This window comes from Cervus canadensis, chromosome 3 (assembly GCF_019320065.1).
Source record: "Cervus canadensis isolate Bull #8, Minnesota chromosome 3, ASM1932006v1, whole genome shotgun sequence".
In the NCBI taxonomy this organism is placed as follows: domain Eukaryota; kingdom Metazoa; phylum Chordata; class Mammalia; order Artiodactyla; family Cervidae; genus Cervus; species Cervus canadensis.
In genome coordinates, this window is record NC_057388.1 from 95,955,174 (window position 1) to 95,981,825 (window position 26,652).

Below are 26,652 nucleotides of genomic sequence, written 5' to 3' on the forward strand. Positions count from 1 at the left end.
CAGAAAGGGGCGTGTGATATGACGCTAGGGAGTATTAGTCACAAGATATACAATGCTTATTGATTTTCTTTTAATAAAATTCCTCCAAATCTATTATGGCTTGAAAACTGCTGAGGGGGTGCCAGCTACTAGGCTGTCCAGTGAAGGTAGTTTTTCCAAATGCTTCCTACTGTTCACATCTCTGACCTTAAAACTGGCTGTGCCTACCTGTTTATTCTCTCTTATGCATACACATGTGCATATTCTTATGGGAAAGTTGTAGACAGTCTACACTTCACTAAGTAAGAGAAAATTCATAAGCCCGAGTGCAACACCAGGGCTTTCCTGGTGGCTCAGTCAGTAAAGAATTCACCTGCAACACAAGAGGCAAGGATTCACTCCCTGGGTCAGGAAGATCCCCTGGAATAGGAAATGGCAACCCACTCCAGTATTCTTGCCTGGGAAATCCCATAGACAGAAGAGCCTGGTGGCCTACAGTCTATGAGGTTGCAAAGAGTCAGATATGACTTAGTGACTAATCTGCCGTCACTAGGGCAACACCAGAAAGGGAAGGAGGAGATGGACCCAATGAAGGAAGGTCATGTGAGGGCAAAGGGCTGACCTCTTTTTGTTTCCAGCTGTGGAAAAGGGCTGGTAAGCATCTTTCAACTCCCCCTCCCCCTCCTTCCCTCCTGTTATTTTTACTTCCTCCCCTCCCCCCCTTTTTTCCTCCTCCCCCTTTTAATCTATTTTGTCTGCCCTCTTTCCAGTCTAGAAAGGAACCAACTGGAAGTCACTGTGGTGAATTGAAGGAGATATTACCAGTTATAATGGAGGGAGGGCCATACCCTTGAGGCTGAAGAATGTAGCCTTCCAAAGAAGAGCTTGGTGACCAATGGCTACACCATATTTTCTTTCCCAGCACTGGCAAACAACAAAATTAAACAAACTTTTTCCCATATCTCCCTCACCCTCCACACTACTCAGGCAGCCAAAACTTCCCTGCCTCCCTCAATTGTCAAAAATGCATACCGGTCAGCTCACCCCAGTGCTTGACCCAAAAAAGTCACACAAATAAATACCAATATCAAAAATAAGTTGATGAGGAATATACTTTCCAAAGTTATCTTCCTCTCTACCAAATCAAAACTTCCTTTATTGAAACCAAGTTGTTGCTGCTGATCAGCCATCCAGTCGTGTCCAACTCTTTTCAACCCAATGGACTGCAGCATGCCAGGCTTCCCTGTCCTTCACCATCTCCTGAAGTTTGCCCAAGTTTACGTCCATTGCATCAGTGACGCCATCAAACCATCTCATCCACTGACACCCTCTTCTCCTGCTCTCAATCTTTCCCAGCATCAGGGTCTTTCCCAAAGAGTTGGCTGTTCACATCAGATGACCAAAATACTGGAGCTTCAGCTTCAGCATCAGTCCTCCCAACAAGTATGCAGGGTTGATATCCCTTAAGATTGACTGGTTTGATCTCTTTGCATCCAAGGGACTCTCAGGAGTCTTCTCCAGCACCACAATTCAAAGGCATCAATTCTTTGGTGCTCTGCCTTCTTTAAGGTCCAGCTATCAGAACCATACATGACTAGTGGCAAGACCATAGCCTTGACTATAGGGACTTTTTCAGCAGAGTAATGTCTCTGCTTTTTAACACACTGTCTAGGTTTGTCATGGCTTTCCTGCCAAGAAGCAATCATCTTCTGATCTCATGGCTGAAGCCATCATCCACAGTTATTTTAGAGCCCAAGAAGAGGAAATCTGTCACTACGTCACCTTTTCCCTTCTATTTCCATGAAGTAATGGGGTCAGATGCCATGATCATAGTTTTGTTTAATATTTAGTTTTAAGCCAGCTCTTTCACACTCCTCCTTCACCCTCATCAAGAGGTTGTTGAGTTGCTCTTTGTGTTCTGTCATTAGGGTGGCATCAACAGCATATCTGAGGTTGTTGATGTTTCTCCCACCTATCTTGATTCCAGCTTGTAAAGCATCCAGTCCAGCATTTCTCATGAGGTGCTCATATAGGTTAAACAAACAGGGTGATAGCAGACCGCCCTGTCACACTCCTTTCTCAATGCTTTCTCCGTGCTCCTTTGAAGCAATCAGTTGTTCCATACAGGGCTCTAACTGTTGCTTCTTGAACCACCTACAGGTTTCTCAGGAGATAGGTAAAATGGTCTGGTATTCCCAACTCTCTAAGAGCTTTCCACAGTTTGCCATGATCCACACAGTCGAAAGATTTAGTGTAGTCGATGAAACAGAGATAGATGTTTTTCTGGAACTCCCTTGCTTTCTCTATAATCCAGTAAAATGTTAGCAATTTGATCTCTGGTTCCTCTTCCTTTCCTAAACCCAGCTTGGACATCTGGAAGTTCTTGGTTCACATAATGCTGAAGCCTACCATGCAAGATTTTAAGCATGATCTTACTAGCAAAGAAACAGAGGAAAACAATAGAATGGGAAAGACTAGAGATCTCTTCAAGTAAATCTGAGATACCAAGGAAACATTCCATGCAGAGACTGGCACAATAAGGGACAGAAATGGTATGGACCTAACTAAAGCAAAAGATATTAAGAAAAGGTGGCAAGAATACACAGAAGAACTATACAAAAAAGATCTTCATGACCCAGATAATCATGATGATGTGATCACTCACCTAGAGCCAGATATCCTGGAATGCAAAGTCAAGTGGGCCTTAGGAAGCATCACTATGAACAAAGCTAGTGGAGGTGATGGAATTCCAGTTGAGCTATTTCAAATCCTAAAAGATGATGCTGTGAAAGTGTTGCACTCAATATGAAAGCAAATTTGGAAAACTTATCAGTGCCCACAGGACTGGAAAAGATCAGTTTTCATTCCAATCTCAAAGAAAGGCAATGCCAAAGAATGCTCAAACTACGGCATAATTGCACTCATCTCACACACTAGCACAGTAATGCTCAAAATTCTCCAAGCCAGGCTTCAACAGTATGTGAACCATGAACTTCCAGATGTTTTGTTGGATTTAGAAAAGGCAGAAGAACCAGAGATCAAATTGCCAACATCCAGTGGATCATCAAAAAAACATATACTTTGGCTTTATTGACTATACCAAAGCCTTTGACTCTGCGGATCACAACAAACTCTGGAGAATTCTTAAAGAGATGGGAATACCAGACCACCTGACCTGCCTCCTGAGAAATCTGTATGCAGGTCAAGAAGCAACAGTTAGAACCGGACATGGTACAACAGACTGGTTCCAAATTGGGAAAGGAGTACGTCAAGGCTGTATATTGTTACCCTGCTTATTTTAACTTATATGCAGAGTACATCATGCAAAAAGCCAGGCTGGAAGAAGCACAAACTGGAATCAAGACTGCCAGGAGAAACATCAATAACCTCAGATACGCAGATGACACCACTCTTATGGCAGAAAGCGAAGAAGAACTAAAAAGCCTCTTGATGAAAGTGAAAGAGGAGAGTGAAAAAGTTGGCTTAAAGCTCAACATTCAGAAAACTAAGATCATGGCATCCTGTCCCATCACTTCATGGCAAATAGATGGGAAACAATGGAAACAGTGACAGACTTTATTTTTGGGGGGGCTCCAAAATCACTGCAGATGGTGACAGCAGCCATGAAATTAAAAGATGCTTGCTCCTTGGAAGAAAAGCTATGATCAACCTAGACAACACATTAAAAAAGCAGACATTACTTTGCCAACAAAGGTCCGTCTAGTCAAAGTTATGGTTTTTCCAATAGTCATGTATGGATGTGAGAGTTGGATTATAAAGATAGCTGAGGCCAAAGAATTGATGCTTTTGAACTGTGGTGTTGGAGAAGACTCTTGAGAGTCCTTTGCACTGCAATGAGATCCAATCAGTCAATCCTAAAAGAAATCAGTCCTGAATATTCATTGGAAGGACTGATGCTGAAGCTGAAGCTCCAATACTTTGGCCACCTGATGTGAAAGACTGACTCATTGGAAAAGACCCTGATATTGGGAAAGACTGAGGGCAGAAGGAGAAGGGGATGACAGAGGATGAGGTGGTTGGATGGCATCACCGACTCAATGGACATGAGTTTGAGCATGCTCTGGGAGTTGGTGATGGACAGAGAGGCCTGGTGTGCTGCAGGCCATGGGGTTGCAAAGAGTCAGACACAACTGAATGAATGAACTGAACTAAACTATTAGCATGGGAAATGAGTGCAACTGTCCAGTGGTTAGCACATTCTTTAGTACTACCCTTCTTGGGAATTTGGATGAGGATTGACCTTTTCCAGTCCCGTGGCCCCTGCTGGGTCTTCCAGATTTGCTGACATATTGAATGCAACACCTTGATGGCATCCTCCTTTAGGGTTTTGAACAGTTCTACTGGAATTTCATCATATGCACTAACTTTATTAACAGTAGTGCTTCCTAAGGCCCACTTGACTTCACACTCCAGAATGTCTTTCTTTGAGTGACTTTGACCACTCAGTTGTAGTAATCCAATTCATTAAGATCTTTTTTGTACAATTCTTCAGTGCATTCTTACCATCTCCTCTTGATCCCTTGGGCATCTACTAGGTCTCTACCATTTCTGTCCTTTATTGTGCCTATCTTTGTGTGAAATCTTCAAAACAAAATGAAGCAGGGCAAAGGCTAACTGAATTCTGCCAAGAGAATGCACTGGTCATAGCTAACACCCTTTTTCAACAACTCAAGAGACAACTTTACACACGGACATCACCAAATGGTCAAAACCGAAATCAAACTTATCACATTCCTTGTAGCTGAAGATGGAGAAACTGTAACAGTTGGCAAAAACAAGACCTGGAGCTGACTGTGGCTCTGATCACCAGCTTTTCATAGCAAAATTCAGGCTTAAACTAAAGAAAAGGGGGAAAACCACAAGGACAGCCAGGTACAACTTAAATCAAATCCCCTATGAAAATGCAGTAGAGGTAATGAATAGATTTGAGGAATTAGAGCTAGTAAACAGTGTGCCTGAAGAACTATGGACGGAGGTCTGCAATATTGTACAGAAGGCAGTGGACAAAACCATTCCAAAGAAAAAGAAAAGCAAAAGGGCAAAGTGGTCATCTGAGGAGATGTCACAAACAGCTAAAGAAAGAAGAGAAGCGAAATGCAAGGGAGAAAGGGAAAGATATATCCAACTAAATGCAGAGTCCCAAAGAACAGCAAGGAGAGACAATAAGGCCTTCTTCAATGAACAGTGCATAAAATTAGGAGAAAACGACAGAAGGGGAAAGACTAGAGATCTCTCCAGGAAAATTGGAAATATCAAAAGACCAGCTTATATTGATGTAATTTTAAAAAATATCTTAGTAGTAGGATTTACCACCGGATGAACCATCTCAGAGTACCCTTCCATTCCTAAAGTAGATCTTTGTACACTGAAAAAAGCCATAACGCAAATCTGTTAGGGTCAATATCGGGCAGTCTACAGAGCATGCAGCTTTCAAGAGCCCTGCCTCACTCTTACACGTGGCCCTGCACCCTGAAGGGCTTACAGCCCATGACACTCAAGGAGAAGACATAAATGACCCCATGTGAGAAGGGCATCTCTTTCTAGGAAGTGGATAACATCCCAGGAGAGCAGCACACTTCTCGCTTCCATGTTGTCCATCTACCCGGTTCTGCTCAACCACAACATATCAACACAAGCCGTGTTGCTCCTCCACCTGCTGATTTTCTGTTGTTGTTTGAAGAAGTGTGTGATGCACCCACAATCCTCAGGAGGGAGTTTAAACAGGAGAGCTAGTCTCCTTTTCTTAATTGTCAACAATGAAATAAAAATCCCTTCATACCAGGGATTAGCACTCAGAGCGTGCCAATCCCTGCTATGAAGACCACTGCCTCTTGAGGGAGTTCTAGAACAAAAAGAACACCTCTGAAGGGGGAAAAAAAAATGAAGTCACTCAAGTTGTGTTCAATTCTTTGGGACCCCAGGGACTGCAGCCTACCAGGCTCCTCTGCCCATGAGATTTTCCAGACAAGGGTACTGGAGTGGGTTGTCATTTCCTTCTCCAGGAGATCTCCTACCCCAGGGATTGAACCCGGGTCTCCTGCATTGCAGGCAGACACTCTACCATCTGAGCCAGCAGAGAAGCCCATCTTAAGGGAAGGAGGCCTAAGGGAAGGAGGCCTAAAGGAAGGAGGCCTTTGGAAGGGAAGTGACGTACTGAGCCCTGGATTCAGGTGATGGGACTCATCTACCTCAGGTGCCTGCCAAGGCCTGAGCACCCTCCTGCAATTCACGAACGTGCAGGGCAACGCCTTACCTTCCCACACTGCTTACACTTTCCTTCCTGCCGACGCCGGTGCACCCAATGGTGACGCACAAAATTCTGTGGGAAAACAAAAGCAAATGAATACGTTTCAACCTGCAAGCTCCAGGATTCTTTTTCAAAGTGTTTTAAGAGTAGAGATTTCCATGAACAATCATTTAAGCCCATCTCAGCACAGAAACAAGTATGTGCCTATGTCATTTGTTTAACAATAAACACGAATCCTCCTGGGAAAACGAAGCTAAGTCTCCATCTTTGGTGATCTTTCATGTTTGCAGAAACCATTAGTCACGCCTTCTCTCTGCAGCTTCCTGGTGACACATGGCTGTAATGAATTCCTGGTACTCTGCTTTCTTCTTAGTAAAAACAAGGTTTAGGTTTGTGACCGTGGGCAGGGAGGTAACTGAGGCAGGTAAGAAATTTCTTAAAGAAAGGAGGTGAAGGAGAGAAGGATAAAGACATCCATTTTAGAAAACAAATGTGTATTTAATGCTCTATAAGTGCCAGGCAAGCAACATACTCAACATTTGTGTTAGGAAGAATTTTAAAGAAATCAACTTCTTAGAAAGAAATAGATCTCATGATTTGAGAGTTTGTTTTTTAACTAGTGAAAGTAAAGAAAGAGAAATGCTGAAGAAAAGTGATGACAAAGACAAGAGACATGGGCATATCGTGAAATTTGATAATGAGGTTGTCCTTAGGTGTTCTGAATGAGATCAGTTTCCAAGGTCTATCCTGGGTTCATTTGTGTGTGTGCTTAGTCACTTAGTTGTGTTCAATTCTTTTGTGATCCCATGGGCTGTAGCCCACCAGGTTCCTCCGTCCATGGGATTCTCCAGGCAAGAATACTGGACTGGGTTGCCATTTCCTTCTCCAGGGGAGCTTCTCGACACAGGGATCCAACCCACGTCTCCTGCATCTCCTGCATGGGCAGATGATTCTTCACCACCGCACCACCCGGGAAGCCCCCATTCTTGGCTTGTGCTGTAGGAAACATGGAAGGCCCTTTTCCTGCCAAACAGATAATCACTGAAGAAGCACATGTCACCCAGCTGTTGGGGTGCTTTCTAAGACAGAAAGTGGTCTTCAGGCCTAGTGCTACAGGTAAACCCTAGTAACCTACACACTATTCATCTCTCTTAGGCCAATTCACCTAAACTACTTGTTAATGTTTTTCTCCTGTCCTTTTCTAAGAACACACACCTTACCTGAAATCAACATTTGTATTGTCAGGCCACAGTCTATATTTTCCCTTTAAAATAGGCCCTCTAATATATATTCAGCTTCGCAAATACTTACCAAATGCCTACTATCCAGGCATTGTTCTAAGTAAGGAGGGACACAGAAAACACATCAGTGTCGAGAAAAAAAATGTTATGTCAAGACATGAAATTCAGAGTGACAAAGATACCTCTAACAAGCATTAGCATTATCAATTCCAAAATGTCACCTCTATTTCTCTTCATTATGTCAAACCAATTTAAATTAAAACTAAACAAAGATCATGGAGGAACAATGGTCTTTTAACTATAATAAGATATAAAGAAGTATAATGGTCCTACTAATTAGTCTAGTTTTTGTCTTGCTTTTTCTACTGTGGTAGTTTAATAAAATTAGGACACAATTCTTACACTGTTCTCAGAAAGAAGCTAATAATAATAGTTAACATTTCTTGAGTACTATCTCTGTGTCAGGCACTTTTTTAAAATGCCTTACGCATCTATTACCATACACAAAAATAAGCTCAAATTGGATTAAAGATCTAAATGTAAGACCAGAAAACCATAAAATTCTTAGAGGAAAACATAGGCAGAACACTCTCTGACATAAATCACAGCAAGATCCTCCATGACCCACCTCTCAGCATAATGGAAACAAAAACAAAATAAACAAATGGGGCCTAATTAAACTTAAAAGCTTTTGCATAATGAAGGAAATAATAAACAAGGGGGAAAGGCAGTCTTTAGGATGGGAGAAAATAATAGCAAATGAAACAACTGACAAAGAATTAATCTCCAAAATACATAAGCAGCTCACGCAGCTCAACACCAGAAAAACAAACAACCCAATCAGAAAGTGGGCCAAAGAACTAAACAGACATTTCTCTAAAGAAGACATACCAATGGCTAATAAACACATGAAAAGATGCTGAACGTCACTCATCATCAGAGAAATGCAAATCAAAATCACAATGAGTATCATCTTACAGTGGTCAGAATAGCCGCCATCAAAAAGTCTACAAACAATAAATGCTGGAGAGGGTGTGGAGAAAAGGGAACCATCTTACACTGCTTGTGGGGATGCAAACTGTTGCCACCATGGAGAATAGTGTGGAGATTCCTTAAAAAACTGGGAACAAAACTGCCATATGACCCAGCAATGCCACTGCTGGGCATACACACCAAGGAAACCAGAATTGAAAGAGACACATGTACCCCAATGTTCATTGCAGGACTGTTTACAATAGCTAGGACATGGAAGCAACCTAGACATCCATCAGCAGGCAAAAGGATAAGGAACTTGTGGTACATATGCACAATGGAATATTACTCAGCTATAAAAAGGAACACGTTTAAGTCAGTTCTTATGAGATGGATGAAACTGGAGTCTATTACACAGAGTGAAGTAAGCCAGAAAGAGAAACACCAATACAGTATTTTAACACATATATATGGAATTTAGGGAGACAGCAATGACAATCTTATATGCGAGAGAGCAAAAGAGACACAGATGTAAAGAACAGACTTTTGGACTCTTGCGGGAGAAGGTGAATGGTGGGAGAAGGTGGGATGATTTGAGAGAATAGCATTGAAACATGTATATTAACATATGTAAAACAGATGACCAGAGCAAGTTTGATGCATGAAGCAGGGCACTCAAAGCCAGTGCTTTGGGACAACCCAGAGGGATGGGGTGGGGAGCGAAGTGGGAAGGGGATTCAGGATGGGGGGACACATGTGCACCCATGGCTGATTCATGTTGATGTATGGCAAAAACCATCACAGCATTGTAATTATCCTCCAGTTAAACTAAATAATTAAAAAATGCCTTACATATAATAATAATTTTAATTTTCATGAGAATTTTCATGAGTAGAGGTGCTATTTAGTTGATAACTACTAGTAAAACCCTGAGTTGGTAAAAACATTGAAATATGTCTATATTGATTGATAAATTGCAGTTCGGTGCTTCTACCATCCCTCTGGCTCTTCCATAGATACCACAGCACCCCCCGTGCCCTCAACACTGCACACCATTTCTACCTCCTCATTATTAAGAAGTTAGAATGCTAATTTTGGGCATAACAGGTCTCTAAGATTCTGGAGCTCTCTTCTGAAAATAAACCACATTGCCTGGACAGTGCCATTGGGTTCCCCCACAACGTCAGAAAACTGGGCTATGCCCCGCTGATGGCAGCTGTCTGTCCAGGTATCAATATAAACAATTCAGGGGCCTATGGCTGCAAGTCCACGAACCTGCTCACTGCCCATACCTCCAGGTCAGTGCAGAAACTCTACTGGGATGAAGGTACCAGACCCTTCACCTCACAGATGACGCAGACTGCTCCAGCTTTTCAGCCCACCCACATGAGAAGCACTTTAGCCCGCTGTCTGGGAGGACGGGGGCCAGCTGCTAATTGTACTGTATCCCAATTCACATCATTGTAGGGCAGCTTATCAAAAGGCTTGACTTGAATTATCATCATCATCCTCATTTTACAGATGATGAAACTAAGGTATAGAGTGGTGACTTCAAAAGTCAAGGGCCAAGCAAGGATTCAAAACCAGGCAGGCTGGCAACAGAGTCTGTATTCTCAACGACTCTGTTGCAGGGCCTCTTCTCTGCTCTGAAACATCAAGTTCAAGCTCTTTCAATAAATGATTTCAATGACAGTCAGTAGTGGAAATATTGAATACATAAAAATGTCAGGCAGTATTATGAGAGATAGAAAAATTTACTATAATTGCTGTTAGTTTAGCAGAAGCTGGGGGAGAATGAACAATAACACTGATGTTAAGAGAAACTCTGCTTATTGAGATTATAAATCACCTAATGACTCTCCATTTAAGAATTGAAGGGGGGAAACACTGGAAGAATTTGATGCAATTACCTATGAGAAATCATGGTTGACTCATGGGATTATTTAGTGAGTGACAACCCTAATCAAAAGATTAAACCGGCAATTTCCACAAATCAACAATTATTGAGAAACTATAAGACTGACGATGAATCATTTGTGCGGCAACATATATTGTTTGGTAAACAGATTTATAATACCATGTAGTTTAGTTTATTTAGGGAATAAAAGAGAATATTTTTAAATTGCTTATTTAAATACTTATGACTCTGCAAGTTGTTGAATATTTTTAATATCACCCTTCCTAGGAAACAGGTAGGCAATTGAGGCTCAGATAAAATAACTCATACAAATCACCACTGTAGAAGCTGAGTAATTGTCTCTGTGACTCTGATTTGAGATGTCAAGTATCCATCTGTTTAGAGGTCTTCTTAGATCTGATGTAATTTTTCTTCTATTGCTGCTTAAACATAGCTTGAACAAAGTGAAAGCCAATAAATGTGTTGAAATGAATGAAATTCTCAACCTAATTTCCTTGACAAATCACATAGCTACCATTTTGGAGGATCATCTATTGTTTTTTATCAGTTAGGGGAAAAAGAACACTTCTAGAGAATCACTGCTGTTTTATCATCCATCTTTCCCAAGCTCTTAAATTTTTCATACTATTTCCTTTTGACTATTATTCATTTCTCCTAAATTATTGAACTGAAATTAGACTCAGAAGCCTCACATAGTAAATGTGAGTGTTGATACATGCTGTTAAGATAGCAGAGCAAGGCTTCTAATACTATAGCATCTTTTTATTGTTCATCAAAAATCTGAATTATTCATATACCACCATCAAGTACTGGGTAAGAATAGGGCTATTACTTATGGGTGTTAAAATCTTGGTGATCCATTATTTCAGGGACTATCTTCAGTATGGTTAGCAAAAATGCTAACACAATTGCTCAATTATTGTCCAAAGCAGCCAGTTCAATTCATAATATTGAGTTCAGTTCAGTCACTCAGTTGTGTCCAACTCTTTGCAACCCCATAGACTGCAGCATGCCAGGCCTCCCTGTCCATCACCAACTCCTGGAGTTTACTCAAACTCATGTCCAATGAGTTGGCGATGCCATCTAACTATCTCATCCTCTGTCATCCCCTTCTCCTCCTTCCCTCAACCTTTCCCGGCATCAGGGTCTTTTCCAATGAGTCAGTCCCTTCGCTTCAGGTGGCCAAAGTATTGGAGTTTCAGCTTCAGCATCATTCCTTCCAATGAACATTCAGGACTGATTTCCTTTAGGATGGACTGGTTGGGTCCCCTTGCAGTCCAGTGGACTCTCAAGAGTCTTCTCCAACACCACAGTTCAAAAGCATCAATTCTTTGGATCTCAGCTTTCTTTGTAATCCAACTCTCACATTCATACATGACTATGGGAAAAACCATAGCTTTGACTAGATAGACCTTTGTTGGCAAAGTGTTACTCATAGAGTTTTTTAAAGTATCTTAGAAATTATAGACCAATCCAAGCAGCTTATGTCTAAGGAAACTGAGTCCATCTAGAATGTTTCAACTTAGAGGAGTCAAACCAACATTCATTAAAAAAAAACTTCAGGTATCAAGCATCCCACAAAGCCTAGGAGACTGATTAACAACCCTGCTCCAGGTCCAAGCCCTAGAGACACCACTGAGGGAAAAAGAAGCAGAGATGTCCCGTGAACACAAGTCAAACTAATTCTAAAGCGACTGTTTCTTTCATTTACATGAAGTAAACTATCTAAGGTCTCTTAATTAAGAATCCCCATGGGTCATGCATCTCTGGTGGCTCAGTCAGTAAAGAATCTGCCTGCAATGTGGGAGACCTGGGTTCGATCCCGGGGTTGATAAGATGCCTTGGAGGCAGGCATGGCAACCCACTCAGGTATTCTTGCGTGGAGAATCCCACGGACAGAGGAGCCTGATGGGCCACAGTCTATGGGGTTGAAAAGAGTCGGACATGACTAAGTGACTAAGCACAGCATACAGCATGTGACATAAGAACCATTTCCAAATTATACTCTTAGAATAAGAGTTCTTAGAGATTTGGGGGAAAATTAACCCCTTCATGGGCTTCCCAGGTGGCTCATTGGTAAAAAATTTGCCTGTGATGCAGGAGACCCAGGTTTAATCCCTAGGTTGGGAAGATCCCCTGAAGAAGAGAATGGCAACCCACTCCAGTGTTCTTTCCAGGAGAATTCCATGGAGAGACCATGGGGTCACAAAGAGTCAGATACAACTAAGCAACTAACACTTTCACTCCTCTATAAATTCATTTTGTCAAAAGATATTCACTGATCACATCTTTTGCATCCTGCCCGGTACAACAAGTTTGGGACAAATTTCATGAGTGATCTCCCAAAGCTTGCACTACAGAAGGATGACAACATACGAGCAAATGAGTAATACCTGTAAATAACTATGACACAGAAAGTGCTCTGAAGGGCAGAACAAGGTGCTTTGATAAAGAACCAATGTGCGACCTATTTAGAGGTGGTCACCAACGAAGACCTCTGAGGGGCTCTAACCGTAAGAAACAGCTGGTCACGAATAGAGATCTCCAGTACAGTGACAAAACACACAAACATCAGAAGGTGAAGAATATCTTGATGTGTGCCTCAAGAACGTGGCAGATGGATGGGTGGCAGAGGGTGGCTGGCCCAGCCTATGAAGGACTTTTGACTTTTCATGCCAAGCCAAGGGGTGTGGTTTTCCTCTAAATGACATGGAAACCACTGCCAAGTTTTAAGCTGGAAAATGATATAATCCAATGTTCACTTAAAAAGATCACTCTCTTATATCATGGTGGATTGATGGGGGAAATTAAAGAATCCTGGAGACGTTACTGCAGTGGTCAAAAGCAAGGGATCATGCTGTCTCAGTCTAGGGCACTGACAACAGAAATGGAGATAAACGCATGATTTCAAATATATTTTATAAATAAAACTGATAGGGCTGGCAAATGGATTAAGTGTGGGGAGTGCCTGAGAGAAGCATCATTATGACCCCCTGTTTTCTCATTTGGGGAGCTGGACCAATAGTCATCTCATTTTCTGAGATACAAAACAATGGAAAAATATAGTTTTTACAGTGATGGCAATAGAATTTAGTTAGTAATGTATTATATTTGAGATGACTCTGACACATTCAATGGGCATACCAAATAGAACTCCAAGTGTTGTCAACCCAGACATGATATTGAAAGCCAAAGGACTGGAGGCATTCTCCCAACGAGAGTAGGCAGAGTGTAGTCCAGTACTAACAAGCCCAACAAATACGCAGAAATTAGGGAGTGAACAATGAAAGGACTACCCAGTGAAATATTTAAGAGGGACATTAAGAAAACTGTCATGACAGGAGAGCATTTCAAGAAGGAGGAAATACTGAGTAGTTTGAACACATTTGAAAGACTGAATAAGAACAGAAGATATCTAATGAATCTGGCATCAAGGAGATATTGGCAAGATTTTAAAAAGCAATTTCAGTGAATGGGCAGAGTAAAACCAGATGGGAACAGGTTAAAATGCCTAGGAGGGAAACACGCTAGAAACAGTTTCCATGGCTAACACTTTCTGGAACTTCAGCACTGAACACAACACTGAGAATCAGAGCTGCAATTAGGACACAGCTGGCAGTTAAGGAGTATTCCTATTGGGTTTTTTTAAAAGATGGGAGCTCTCAGAGCATGTTTATGGTGATGGAAAAAATCTAGAAGGAAGGTGAGGGGTTGGAAATGTGGGCATGGAAGAGATAGCAAGTCCTTAATAAGAAGACAAAGGAAGATACTGAAAACACTTATGAAGGGTCTGGCTTCATAGAAGAGAAATAACACAGCTACTGAAAGCACATGCCCCCAAATCCCTGTGTTAGAAATTAGAAACAATTACAATTACCTATCCAAATGGAAAAAGAGAAATTAAAGGACAGGGAGCCAAATGTAGACATATGGATACCCTGGTTAGAAATCTGTAAAGTCCATTTAAAAACTCAGAACGATTTCTTCTATTGTCCTACATAAAATTTCTCCTTCATTTGAGCTATCACTGAGTTATCCCCTTGGCCAATGCTATAGTGTATTCCAATGACATCTAGGGTAAACACAACCCTATCATTTTCCTTAAGACTTTCTCACCCTACGTATGACCCGTAACCAACCTCTTGCTGACATAATAGACAAGCACAGTGGGAGTGGACAGCTAACGGGGACAGCTATTTTTATCTCTCTCTACAACCTCCACTGCCAGCCTATTCTCTCTCCATGTTTTCTCCCAGTCAGCTTGTATTAATCAGTAACAATATGATTCTTCTTCACTGTGTCTTCACTCATTAACTGTCATTAACACCAATCTACACTCAGATGTCCTTCTATTCCTATCTTACCCAGTCATCAATCTCATAGCTTTAATTACTACCTCGAAATGCTGACAATTCACCAATGTCTAACCTCTAGCCTCATAAGCTCTAAACTTTTATAACCACTCAGCTTTCTGTTGGGTATCACCAACTTGGAGCCTCAGGACAACTCAAACTTGAGAGTTCTACAATTGAACTCATTACTTCTCTACCATATCCTCAAGGCAATTCATTTGCCAACATATTTGTCCTTATAGTCAAAGGACAGGGGAGCTCGGCATAAAGCTGTGGTTTTTCCAGTAGTCATGCAGAGATGTAAGAGTTGGACCATAAAGAAGGCTGAGTGCTGAAGAACTGATGCTTTCAAATTGTGGTGCTAGAGAAAACTCTTCAGAGTCCTCTGGACAGCAAGGAGATCAAACCAGTCCATCCTAATGGAAATCAATCTTGAATATTCACTGGAAGGACTGGTGCTGAAGCTAAAGCTCCAATACTTTGGCCCCCTGATGCGAGCAGATGGTGGGAAAGACTGAGGGCACGAGGACAAGAGGGTGACAGAGGATGAGATGGTTGGATGGCATCACCGACTCAATGGACGTGAGCTTGAGCAAACTCTGGGAGTTGATGAAGAATAGGGGAGCCTGGTGTGCTGCAGTCCATGGGGATCACAGAGTCAGACACAACTTAGTGACTGAAAACAACAACCCCTCTCCTTGTGTCCAAAATCCAATCAACTAATATATCCTGACCATCTTATTTCCTTCAAATTCACATTTACCAATTTCCTCTGTCTCAGTAACACTGTTAGTTGAGATCACCATTATCACTTGCCTAGACTAAGAGAATAGCCAATTTCCTCCACGCCTCTAACATTGCTGCTCTCGACATACATGGCATCCATCCCCTCCACACGGTAGCCAGATTAATATATTCTGCTTAAAATTGTTCAATGCCCCCTCTAATTACTATGATGATGAGACATGCAACTTGCATCCTTGCTTAGAAGAGCCTCCATGGTCTCGCTTCTGCTCATCTCGTGGGTCTTATGCCTCTCTCGTATGTCTCTCACTTTTGAGGCTGTGTACATGTGTTCCGTCTAGAAGGTGCTCACTCACCCCCGACCTAACTATCCCCCAAACCGTCACTCAGATCAATCCTTTGGGTCTCAGTTTAGTTGCCACCTCTTCCAGGTGGAATTAAAATAGACCAAAAGCCAATAAAATACTATTTCTTTCTCACCTTTTCAATTCTACCACCATTCCCTCTCCCCACTTTCTGGTTCATTCAATAAAACCTTAGCTCTCCAGGGCATTCTATGAGAAGAAGAAAGGGTAGCAGACACACCCTGAAGAGACTTGGGGGGTTTACTGATTGTATTTGTTGAGATATGATAAGACACTAATGTGAAATGGAGGGAGACAGATTTTCTTTTAATCCCTGGTGACTATGAATCTAATGAATCAATGAGAAATAAAAGGTGGTGTTTGCACTAGAGCTCTGCAATACTTACTTCTCTTGGTGATCTTGAACCTCCTTCTCGAAATGTTGGTTTACATCTGAAATTAATCTGTCATTTAAAAAGAGAAGTGTATTATATTAGGAAAAGCACCCAACTAGAATGAGTTACCCTAAAAAACCAACAAATCCCATGGGTATTCACCACTTGCTATTATTGTGAAGAAATAGGCCCATACCAGGCTTTTCTCTCTAACGTTTTTATTCCTTTACCCAAGAGTCAACATAAAATGATATCAAATTAAAGCTCAGTAAACAACAGAGTGGATGGGAACCGTAAGCATAGTCCTTCCATTATTAATCTGGTAATAACGCTGGACTTCTAGGTTTTTAAAAGAGCGTGGTTGTCAAGAAGTTGAAAATGAGAAATGACGCTTTGTCTTTGAAGTCCAAACACTTGCAGGACCACAAAGATTGCAGCAGGTGGCGCGGTCTTACCTTTTCTAGCTGTTCAATGCAGGCGGTATGGACGACAATCTTACAGACCGCACACTTCCTCCTGAGAGCTGATTTCTACAACAGACAATTCAGAAGACAAGAAGAAACGTTAACAGTCTGTTCTGAAGGGTTCCCTGGTAGTAAAGAGAACACATGTAAATGAAGCAAACATAAACCAATTTAAAACTTCATCATAAACATTCAGTAGCCCTTTGATCCACTAAGCAGCTCCATAGTCATGACTTCGGGTGGCTGAGATGTTCTTTTTACAATATAATCATATACTAGATGTTATATGTTGAGTATATACTATGAGCCAAGCTCTTTATTCTGTTTTTCTTTTTTTTCTTAAATTTCATAACCTAACATGGTAGGCATTATCTTCCAATTTTTTTTTTTCCATGTTTACTCTAAGGGGTAGGGCCAACATCCCAGGTTCAAAACAAGCACTCTTTCCCTACAAAGAGTCTACATTTCAAGGGGCCATCACCTTGGGCTTTTATTCCCAGCACAAACCTAAACAAACCTACTTGGGTTTCTGCCCAAATCGTCTGGAAAGTAAAAAGACAAGTCTAAGTTTTACTAATCATCATCATCATCATAGCAGCAGCAACAGGGACAGCAGCTCACATGAATGTATTACCTACCATGTGCCAGGTATTCTAGTGAGCACTTCACAAACAGTAACATCTAATCTAAGTTTTACTAATCATCATCATCATCATAGCAGCAGCAAGTCTAAGTTTTACTAATCATCATCATCATCATAGCAGCAGCAACAGGGACAGCAGCTCACATGAATGTATTACCTACCATGTGCCAGGTATTCTAGTGAGCACTTCACAAACAGTAACATCTAATCCTCACCACCCTGAGAAACAGATACTATTCTTATTCCATTATAGAGATAAGAAAGCTGAGGCACAGGAGGTTATACACTTCGAGCACAGAAGGACCAGGTCGTCTGAAACCTGACTCCTGCTTAAAAGCATTATATAGTTTGGCCTCTCTGACACTCAGGATGAGTTAAAAAGTCACAATAAAAATACTCTCTGAGGCTGATCTTTTCTCTCACTAAAAAACAAGCACTAGAGAGAGAGAGAGGAAGGTGTGGAAATCTTGATTCATTGCTCCTAGTGCCATGGAAAGTGTAAGCTACCAATGCTCAGGTCTCTCTAGGAAGGACAAGCTAAAAGGCAGAATTGCATGAATAATTTGGGGGTTTGAGCGCTGAAAGAAACTTACTATAACAAAGCCAATCTGTGAAATAGCCCATCAAAGCATCCATGTGTGAAAGGCCCCGAGTCCCTGTCCTCAAGAAAGGCACTACCAAAGGGTACATTCTAAGGACTGGCTTCTCCTACTGGGATTTGATTTTTGAGCTAAAAATTGAGGTGATGCTGCTACAAAAGGAGCCTGGAAGAAATGCAAACCAGCACCTTGGGAAGGACAGAATCGGCAAAGAAACTATAGCCTCCTGCCTCCTAGACGGCTCTACCCATTCAAACACGGGTCTCCACAGTGCCATCAGACACCAGTCAAGCACCAAGAACATTGCAGTCAGTACTGAGGCAACGACACATGTCACCCTGATACCCACTGCCTAGGGTTTAGGTACTGTGCTTGCAAATGCTTTCATCATTCTTGGTTTTCCTCTGCCTGAGGAAAGGACATGGTCTGGAACTTTAAGCAAGTTTGGCAATCAATTGATTTTGCAAAAAGACAGGATAAAGGGAAATCCAAGCATCTAGTACACTACTGAAAAGTGTCTTGGCTTTACTACTGAAAAGAAAGAGGGGATGATGGGCAGGAAGAAAAAGGAAGGGGTGGGAGAAGGGGAGAGAGAACAAGAAGAATGACAAGTAGAAGCGGCAGCACCAGCAGTGGCAACATCACTCAAGGCAACAATAATAAAACTCTAGGTTTATAGTTTTTCATTAGCTGAGTGCCCATTAGCAAACTCTTGATGCGCTCCTGTTAGCTGGAACTCCTGGTGGGGACCACCGCTTCAGTGTAACCTGCAGCAAATGCATGGGGCTCTAGAGTCCTGTTGCTCAAGAGTTATAGTGATGCTTGAAAGTCGATCTCATTCTACTCGTTATCCACCAACACCTTAGGAGATTTCACAGCAGGCAAGCAAAGTGACACCACTTACAGGCTGATTCAAGGCCACCTGAAAAGCCTCCCTCCAGCTAAGCCCTGCCCTAGTTGAGCTCTGTGCCTGGCCATGTGCTCTGCGCTGGGGTCTGCATGAGGTTGCGTAAGGGCTCCATGAGGCTCCTAAAGCCACTGGGGATGGTGGGAAGGGACAAACATGCACTCATCGAAGCCAGAATACCTCTTCCTTGCCTTGCTTTCCGTCTGGATTTCAAGTCAGAATCTTTTTTGAATACGGGATCTTGCCTGGAAAAGTTTGAGAGCCAGGAGGTTAAGACTGTTCTCCCTCAGTTTCCTAGGATAACATGCAGTCACACTGATATGTCAGGTTCAGTCCCTGGGTGGGAAGATCCCCTGGAGGAGGGCAGGGCAACCCACTCCAGTATTCTTGCCTGCAGAACCCCATGGACAGAGGAGCCTGGTGGGCTACAGTCCACAGGGTTGCAAAGAGTTGAACATGACTGAAGTGACTTTAGCACACATGCACGCACACGGATATCATTCGTGTGTAATAATTCAAGTGCAATGTACTACAGATGATAATATATGAAGAAAAGTGCCTTACACTGTAAAACTGATTTTATTTAGACAATATTGAATTTTTAAAGGCCCTCATAGAATATAATATGTGCTTCTATGCCTTCTGAGGCAGAATATATGAACCATAATCTGAATTTGTCTTTATAATCACAACATGATGCATTTTACTACAGAGAACAGTCGTTTTTCTGCTTTCTATCTTTCTATCAGGCTAGAATTGTTGTGTCTGACTTTAGTTGCCCTCAATTTCCTAAATGACAGTTTCTAAACAGCTTATAATCTGATAAATTAGATAATTAAGGTCTATATATAATCATATGCAAAATTAAGTGAATAAATTCTGATTGAAGGCCTCAGGTCTTTTTCCATAGTAGAAAAATATATCGATTTTTGCTTCTCAACTGATGAAAACTGTTTCAGTGAATCAGAAGTCTGAACTGCTGACTTCTTGGTTTATCACTGTGCTTCAATTTCAAGTTCCTTGAAGCAGCTGGATAAAAAGCTCCTAGGCAAAAATGCTCCATTCATGCTTGGTTATGTTCCAATTTTTATTTGCAAGATTCAAACTAAATATAAAGATAAAATGCAGGAATCTAGACATTCTAAATACTGTAAGTATTCACCTTTTCTTTAAAAACACTTAATTTAAGTCAATACTTCCTTCACTACAAAAATGATAAAGCAAGAAAAGTCATTCAAATTAAGTCAGCAGATTAGTTGTCATTCTTCTTAGTGGGACATTTGTGACAGAACCTAGCACCAAAATGCAAATTCAAAAATACATATGACCTGGGAAGTAAACATGCTTAAAAATTATAAAAGTTTAATAATTCACTCTCATGATTTAAAGGCCAATTAGGCTTATTGCTTCAAGTATCAAGTAACCTCAGTATCTTACCAAGGGTTTCCTCATTTTGTAAAAGGAGGTTCATGAATTTGTAATTGTGTATGTATCCATGTGTGTGACATCTGTAAAAACTAGTGGGCAGGCACATCTGGGAAAACTAAGACAATATAGGCAATACTATAAAGTACACCCCATTATACAATGCTTCCCAGGTGGCGTTAGTGGTAAAGAATTGGCTTGCCAATGCAGGAGACACAAGAGATGTGGGTTGGATCCCTGGGTCAGGAAGATTCCCTGGAGAAGGAAATGGCAACCCACTCCAGTAGTATTGCCTGGAAAATCCCATGGACAGAGGAGCCTGGCGGGCTACAGTCCACGGAGTCGCAAGAGTCGGACACGACTGAGGGATTGAGCACACACAGTGACCATAATCACTTATATAACCATGACACCATGAATGATGCGCTGTGCTTTAGGACGGTGGGCACAAGCTAACCAGCAGAACTTACAGTGACGTAAAAGAACACCTTCCAAGTTCTGACCTGGCCCTACACATTGCCCACGCTGCAGGCACTGCTGGGAATCCAAGCAGTAACAATTCCTTTCCAAACTTCAGCTCATCTCAAGCACAGAAGTAAAACACCCTCAGACCCCTGGCACTGGGGATGGAAGCTGGAGAAGGGCTGAAAGGACCAGCGGCAACAGTGGTAGAAAGTATGTAACTGTCCCCGAGAAAGAGTTTAGTATCTCATCCTATCCCACCTACCCACTCCCTTTGGTCGCAAGTCCCTGATTCATCTGTACCACCAAGCAAGCTATGTTTGCTTCCTTTGAATAACAGATGTGATTTCTACTAAGTAATAATGAAGATCTGGTGGTAGGCAACAGCACTGGATACAGAGAGAGAGAAGGGAGGGAGGGAAGGAAAAGAAGAGGAGAAAGAAAAAGGAACCTAGCTTCACAGGTTTATGATTTGTGACAGGTCAAGGCCACCACGCTGCAAGGTAACTTAATTCAAATGTCACCCCTAATAATGTGAAATCTGACCCAAGAAGCGTGTATGACAAGGCTGACTGAGCCTCTCCCTAATAAACATCTACCAAATCTCATGTTTCCCTGAAGATGAGCGAGTCATCCTGCTTCTAACCACATCTCTCCTGTTGTATTCTTAAAGATACCCTCCCCCAACACACACGCACACACAGAGGTTTAATCACAGAGATCAGATGCAGAGAAGCAGGAGGAAAAGTTGAGTCTCCAGAGCCCACGTGGCCACCCTTTTTCGGCCTCCTGTCTAAAGAGACCTCCGGGGCCAGAGCCTGCTGCTGGCCAAAGAGCAGTATGGGCCTGGCAGCATTTCACTGCAGACAGAGTCCCCAGAACACAGGCTCCCAGATCAAATGCAAGAAACCAATGTTTCTCTCAGCCCTGCCCCTGTCACAAGGCCACGGGGACAAAAGGACGAATGGCCGGAAAGGGACTCTGGGCAGGGATGCAACCACACTGGGAGAGGGGAAGGAGGCGGAGAAGGTCCTGGGCGGAGGACGGGATGAGGAGCTGAGTGGTGTAAAGCTGGGAGAAGAAGGCTGGATGACTGTAAAGTAATTAGCCTCCAATTAAAATAAATTAAAAAAAAAAAAAGAAGGCTGGATGAGGTGGTGAGCTGAGCTTCCAAACTCAGGCTCCCCCAGCTGTCTTCTCTCCAGGATAATTCTCAACCTCCTCACCCTTCCCACCTCACAAGAATCATGGTGAAAAAGAGAGGCTGAGTGCTGGGAGTCAGGTAGAGGAGAAACAGCAAGTCTGGTGAGAAGAATTTTATCCTCACTTCTGGACCCGAAGCTCTGTTTACAGGGGGGCACTCTGATGGAGAAGGGAGAATGGGCGATCGGGCCCAGGCAAGGCCATCCATTCTTCCTCTCCAAGGGTGGAGGGAAGGAAACCTCCTAAGCCTTCCGAGGGTCAGGAATCCAGCAAACCTTCAGTGGGGACTGCCCCTACGGGCAAGGCAAACAAGAACACTGCTGCTGTCTAATCCTAGGTAAATGGAAAACAAGAGTTCTTTGATTTATTTAAAAACCTAATTAGAAGAAATGACAAGCATCCTTGGCAAGTGCTACTCCTCTGGGGCATCTAGGATGCAATCTGCAAATTGGTATTAGGGAAAAAAGAAGAGTGACATTATCTGGAGGCTCCATTACTGTGGCTTCAGGGCCAAAGCAAAGGCTTCACGGCCACTCGCGAGGGAGCCTCTCTTTATCAGGTAGAAAGACAGGACATTTTGGACAAATCAAGAGGGTGGGCAGCTGAAGTGCCAGCATACCTCTATCTTGGCTCCTCAATACGTAAGTAAGCCTCTCTTACTTGGCAGGATTGCCATTGTGATGGCAGGATTTCATGAGCCTGGACCAGGGAGCAGAGAGGCCATGTGTCAGGAAGGGTCTGTGCCCAGGGGGAGTCTCCGAGCCCTCTCTCTCTCTCTCAAGAGTCTCCTGGAGGGAGACCTCACTTGGTGTGACAGGGTGCCAGCCCTCACACTGGGCACCACTGCCCATGTTGGGGGGTCCAGGCCTTCATGTGTCAGGGCCCATGTGTTTGCACCACATGTCCTCTGAGAGGGCTCAGTGGGGGGCTGGAGCCCTCTGAGACACACCCCATCACCACCGCCTGAGATACTAAAGATGCCAGAAGCGCCTCAGAATATTTGAAAGCAAAAGGAGCAAGACCAACAGGAGGCTGGGTCAGGGATCAAATAAACAAATAACAAAAGTACTCATGCAATGCTCAAACACACACCAGTACACCTAGATTTGCAGTTCTCTGGAATCAGGGTGGTCTGAGGGGTCCGACGTAGTGAATTCTGCATGTCATTAAAACACAGAGTGCTAAGCAGGAAGTCAAGTGAAGGAAGCTTCTGTCCTTCCTGGAAGAAGCTGGCGAGCCACTTGAGGAGACAAGGAGGACTCGAAACGAAGCTCATTAACAGGAGAAGGTCCTGCGTGGCTAAATGCTAAATGAACAGCTCGGACAATAAAAGCTGTCATTTAGAGCAGAGGCTGAATCAGTAAAAAGCACCTAATGGGAAAAAAAACCACACACACACACACACACACACACACAATTCTTTAACTGGGCCTTAAAAGATATATAAATATTTGAAAAATTGAAGACACTGTCGCAGGAAGAAGATCCAGAGTCTCTTTCCACAGTAGGCACTGATGCCTCCTAAGAGGAACTGAGCCGGCTTCTGCGTGTCCAGTGGGGCCCTGAGCTAGGGGCTCACAGGTGCCCATTTGCATGAGTCACTGGGCATTGTGTTTCGTGGTGGAGTGTGGAGGCTTCTCTGTATGTCGGGCAGGTGATCAGGTGGAGGTCCACAGAAGTGAGGAGTGGGAATGCTGCCTGTGGGTCACGAGGAGCTCAAAGAGAAATGGCAGAGCAAAACCATTCCCCGGAGGCCCAGGGTTACAAAGGATAAGGTTACAAGGAGATGGGGAGAGTCCCCTGTGTTTCCATACTGCTCTAATCCAACACCAGGAAACACTGCCTGATACTTAATAGGAGCTCAAGAGATATTCTGGAAGGGAGCGAGAGAGGACTGGAGGGGAGAAGAATGGGCTTGCAGAACAGGGCTTTCTCCTCAACGTAAGCCCCCAGCCTAACCTCAGGTTGGAGAACTGGTGGCTTTGGAATGATGAGAGAAACCTCCTCCCCCTCCAAGGCACAGGCATTCTCAGGGTAGGCAACCCTGAAAAGAGCGAGAAAGTGGTACCTAGACGTGTTTGAGGGACAGAAGACCTTTATAAATCTTAGAGGGAAAATGGAGCAGAGGCTTCATGGGGAGGACAGCGGAACAAATTTTGTGACCACAAACGGTGTCTTTGGGGGAGTTTCAGAGACATCAGACAAGAAGGGTATCTTGCCGAAGGCTGAAAGTGCAAGTATTAGTCGCTTAGTCATGTCCGACTCCTTGCAACCCCACGGGCTGTATGTAACTCGTGACTGCAGCCTGCCAGGCTCCTCTGTCCATGGAATTCTCCAGGCAAGAATACCGGAGTGGGTAGCCTTCTCCAGGGGATTCCCTTCTTCAAGGGATCTGCCAGACCCAGGGATCGAACTCAGGTCTCCACTGCAGGCAAAGCAACCATACTTTAATTTTAAAAGGTGATTTTTAAGTAATAAGAGTTCAGAGTGAAAATTCCCGTATTAGGCAATGAGGGCCTGAATTGGAATGACAAAGACTGGAGCAGAAGTAAAAGCAGAAAAGCCAGTGTGATGAACCACCGAGAGAGGGGGGCCCGCTTTCCATCCCACACAGGTCTCCCAGAAGCAGGCCCCAACCCGGGCCTCACGTCTTTCGGGGGCACGCCAGCCCCGGACGGTTGTGCTCCGAGTCCTCGCTCCATGCCCTCCTCTCTCCTGCCGTGTTATGGTGGGGGCTGCCTCTGAAGTACTGCGATAGAACTCACTGAACACGATCTTCAAATAGCAGTCTGTTCTGTACTAAGGCACACATTATCTGAAGCACTCTGCATGTGAAAGATTGTTTATGTTTCCAGAGACACCTCCCCTGAGGAACCTCCGATGAGCCTGTAAATCTGTAGGCAGGAACCACGGGAGCTAAGACACAGAAGGGTCTGCTCCACAGCGCCCCTAGAGACACAGACGAGGAGAAAAGTGCCATTGTTGGGACATGGATACATTTTTCTATTTCCCCAGCAGCTGGTGAATTTTATATTTTTCATTTGAAGAGAAAGAAAACCAAACTCTTAAAGCAGGAAGCTAAGGGAAGGGAAAGGACTCTGGGAGCTGAATATGAAGAACCACTTGGAAAAATGAGACCACCACCTGGAAACCTTACCTCATCCAGAAAAGTAGCCAATCAGGGCTTGCTGGAGGAACAATTTGGGAAGAACCAAATTACTAGCTAGTGAGTTAATTCAAAGCTAAAGTTGATGGCTGGTTATCAACTGAAACCTCACTGTGTTTTGACCATTGGATTAGGATTGGAACAAGTTGTGGTCAGAACAGCACAGGCTCATTTTGGTTTTGTTTCTTTAAATAGTTATTTGGCTGTGCCAGGTCTTAGCTGCAGTAAATGGGATCTCCAATCTTGGTTGTGGCAGGCAGGATCTTTAGTTGTGGCATGTAGGATCTAGTTCCCTGACCAGGGATCGAATCTGGGCCCCCCGCACTGGGAGTGTGGAACCTTAGTCACTGGACCACCAAGGAAGTCCCTAGGCTCATTTTAAGAGGGGAACAAAGGTACACGTCCCTATCTCAATAGTTCACCCTTACAGTGAAACTCCTGGTGGCTCAGGCAGTAAAGAGTCTGCCTGCAATGCAGGAGACACAGGTTGGAACCTTGGTCCAGCAAGATCCCCTAGAGAAGGAAATGGCAACCCACTCGAGTATTCTTACCTGGGCAATTTCATGGACAGAGGAGCCTGGTGGGCCCAGCCCATGGGGTTGCAAGAGTTGGACATGACTTAGGGACTCAACTCAACACTGAAATTTCTACCAAATCAGTCTCTTTAAGAGTGATTTAAATGTGGCTTATCCTAGAGAATTTAGCTTGTTTGTTGTTTTTTTTAAATGAGAAGAAAGTGATAGGTACAAGGCTTCTCTAATGGGCTTTAATAAAAAAAACTGCCACATGACTCTTAGGAGAAGTCTACGTCCTGGAATTAGATTGGGTAACTGGTATATACATCTACTATCTTTTGTTAATCTACATAAAATTCAGGTCCAGTTATTGAGACATAAACCAAACACAGATTGCAGCTGTTACTTATGAAAAGGATGATGAAAGGCCTGCTAAGTCTGTATTGGCTGGTACAAGTTTAATGGAAACATACCAACACACGGTTGCCCCCAGAGCCAGGATGATGGTGCTCTGGGTGCCCCTCATTGACTGGTCCAAGAATGGTGCTCCTTCTACCAGCTTTGCATGGCCATCATGCATGAAAAAGGGACTTCTGACTAATGAACCCCAAGAAATCATCAAAAATCCATAATTCCATTTCCTACTCCTGACTCTCATTTTACCCAGGGAGACACCATATTTCCATGACTACTGTTATTCACCGTCTATGCACTCTGCTACTCTCATCTCTTGTTTTGCTGCGTATTTTCTTCTGCCTGCTTGTCTTTGCCTCCTTTCTTTTTTACCATTTATTTCCTCTGTGCCTCACAGCTTTGATGTTAGCAGGTTCTAACAGCGGCTGGTCAATAGCTTTACGGTTATCATGTGTTATCTTTCTGCTTTGGCTCTTCTCAGCTGCTTTTATGGCTGTTCCCTGCTCAATGTTTGCACTCTCTTCAAAGTTATCTGACATCAAAGCTGCCATGTATCTTGCTGTAGATTGAAGTGCTTCTGTGTGTACACAAAAACGTATACAAACACGATTACAAATACACAGGCACTAATAAGTAGATAC

At 43.1% G+C, this 26,652-nt stretch overlaps 1 protein-coding gene across 13 annotated transcripts in view; it reads right to left on the minus strand.

Moving 5' to 3' along the window:
• The window catches only part of DGKI (diacylglycerol kinase iota), a 479,729-nt gene that overhangs the window by 253,177 nt on the left and 199,900 nt on the right, over positions 1-26,652 (minus strand). For all 13 annotated transcript variants that reach the window (XR_006268612.1, XM_043463812.1, XM_043463811.1 and 10 more), the window contains 3 exons: positions 16,669-16,743; positions 16,226-16,282; positions 6,254-6,319 (listed from right to left, as the gene is read on the minus strand). Coding sequence is in view for 9 of the 13 variants with exons in the window: in XM_043463812.1 (XP_043319747.1) it covers positions 6,254-6,319; positions 16,226-16,282; positions 16,669-16,743 (198 nt within the window). In the remaining 4 variants the exon portion in view is untranslated. The remainder of the gene's footprint in view (positions 1-6,253; positions 6,320-16,225; positions 16,283-16,668; positions 16,744-26,652) is intronic.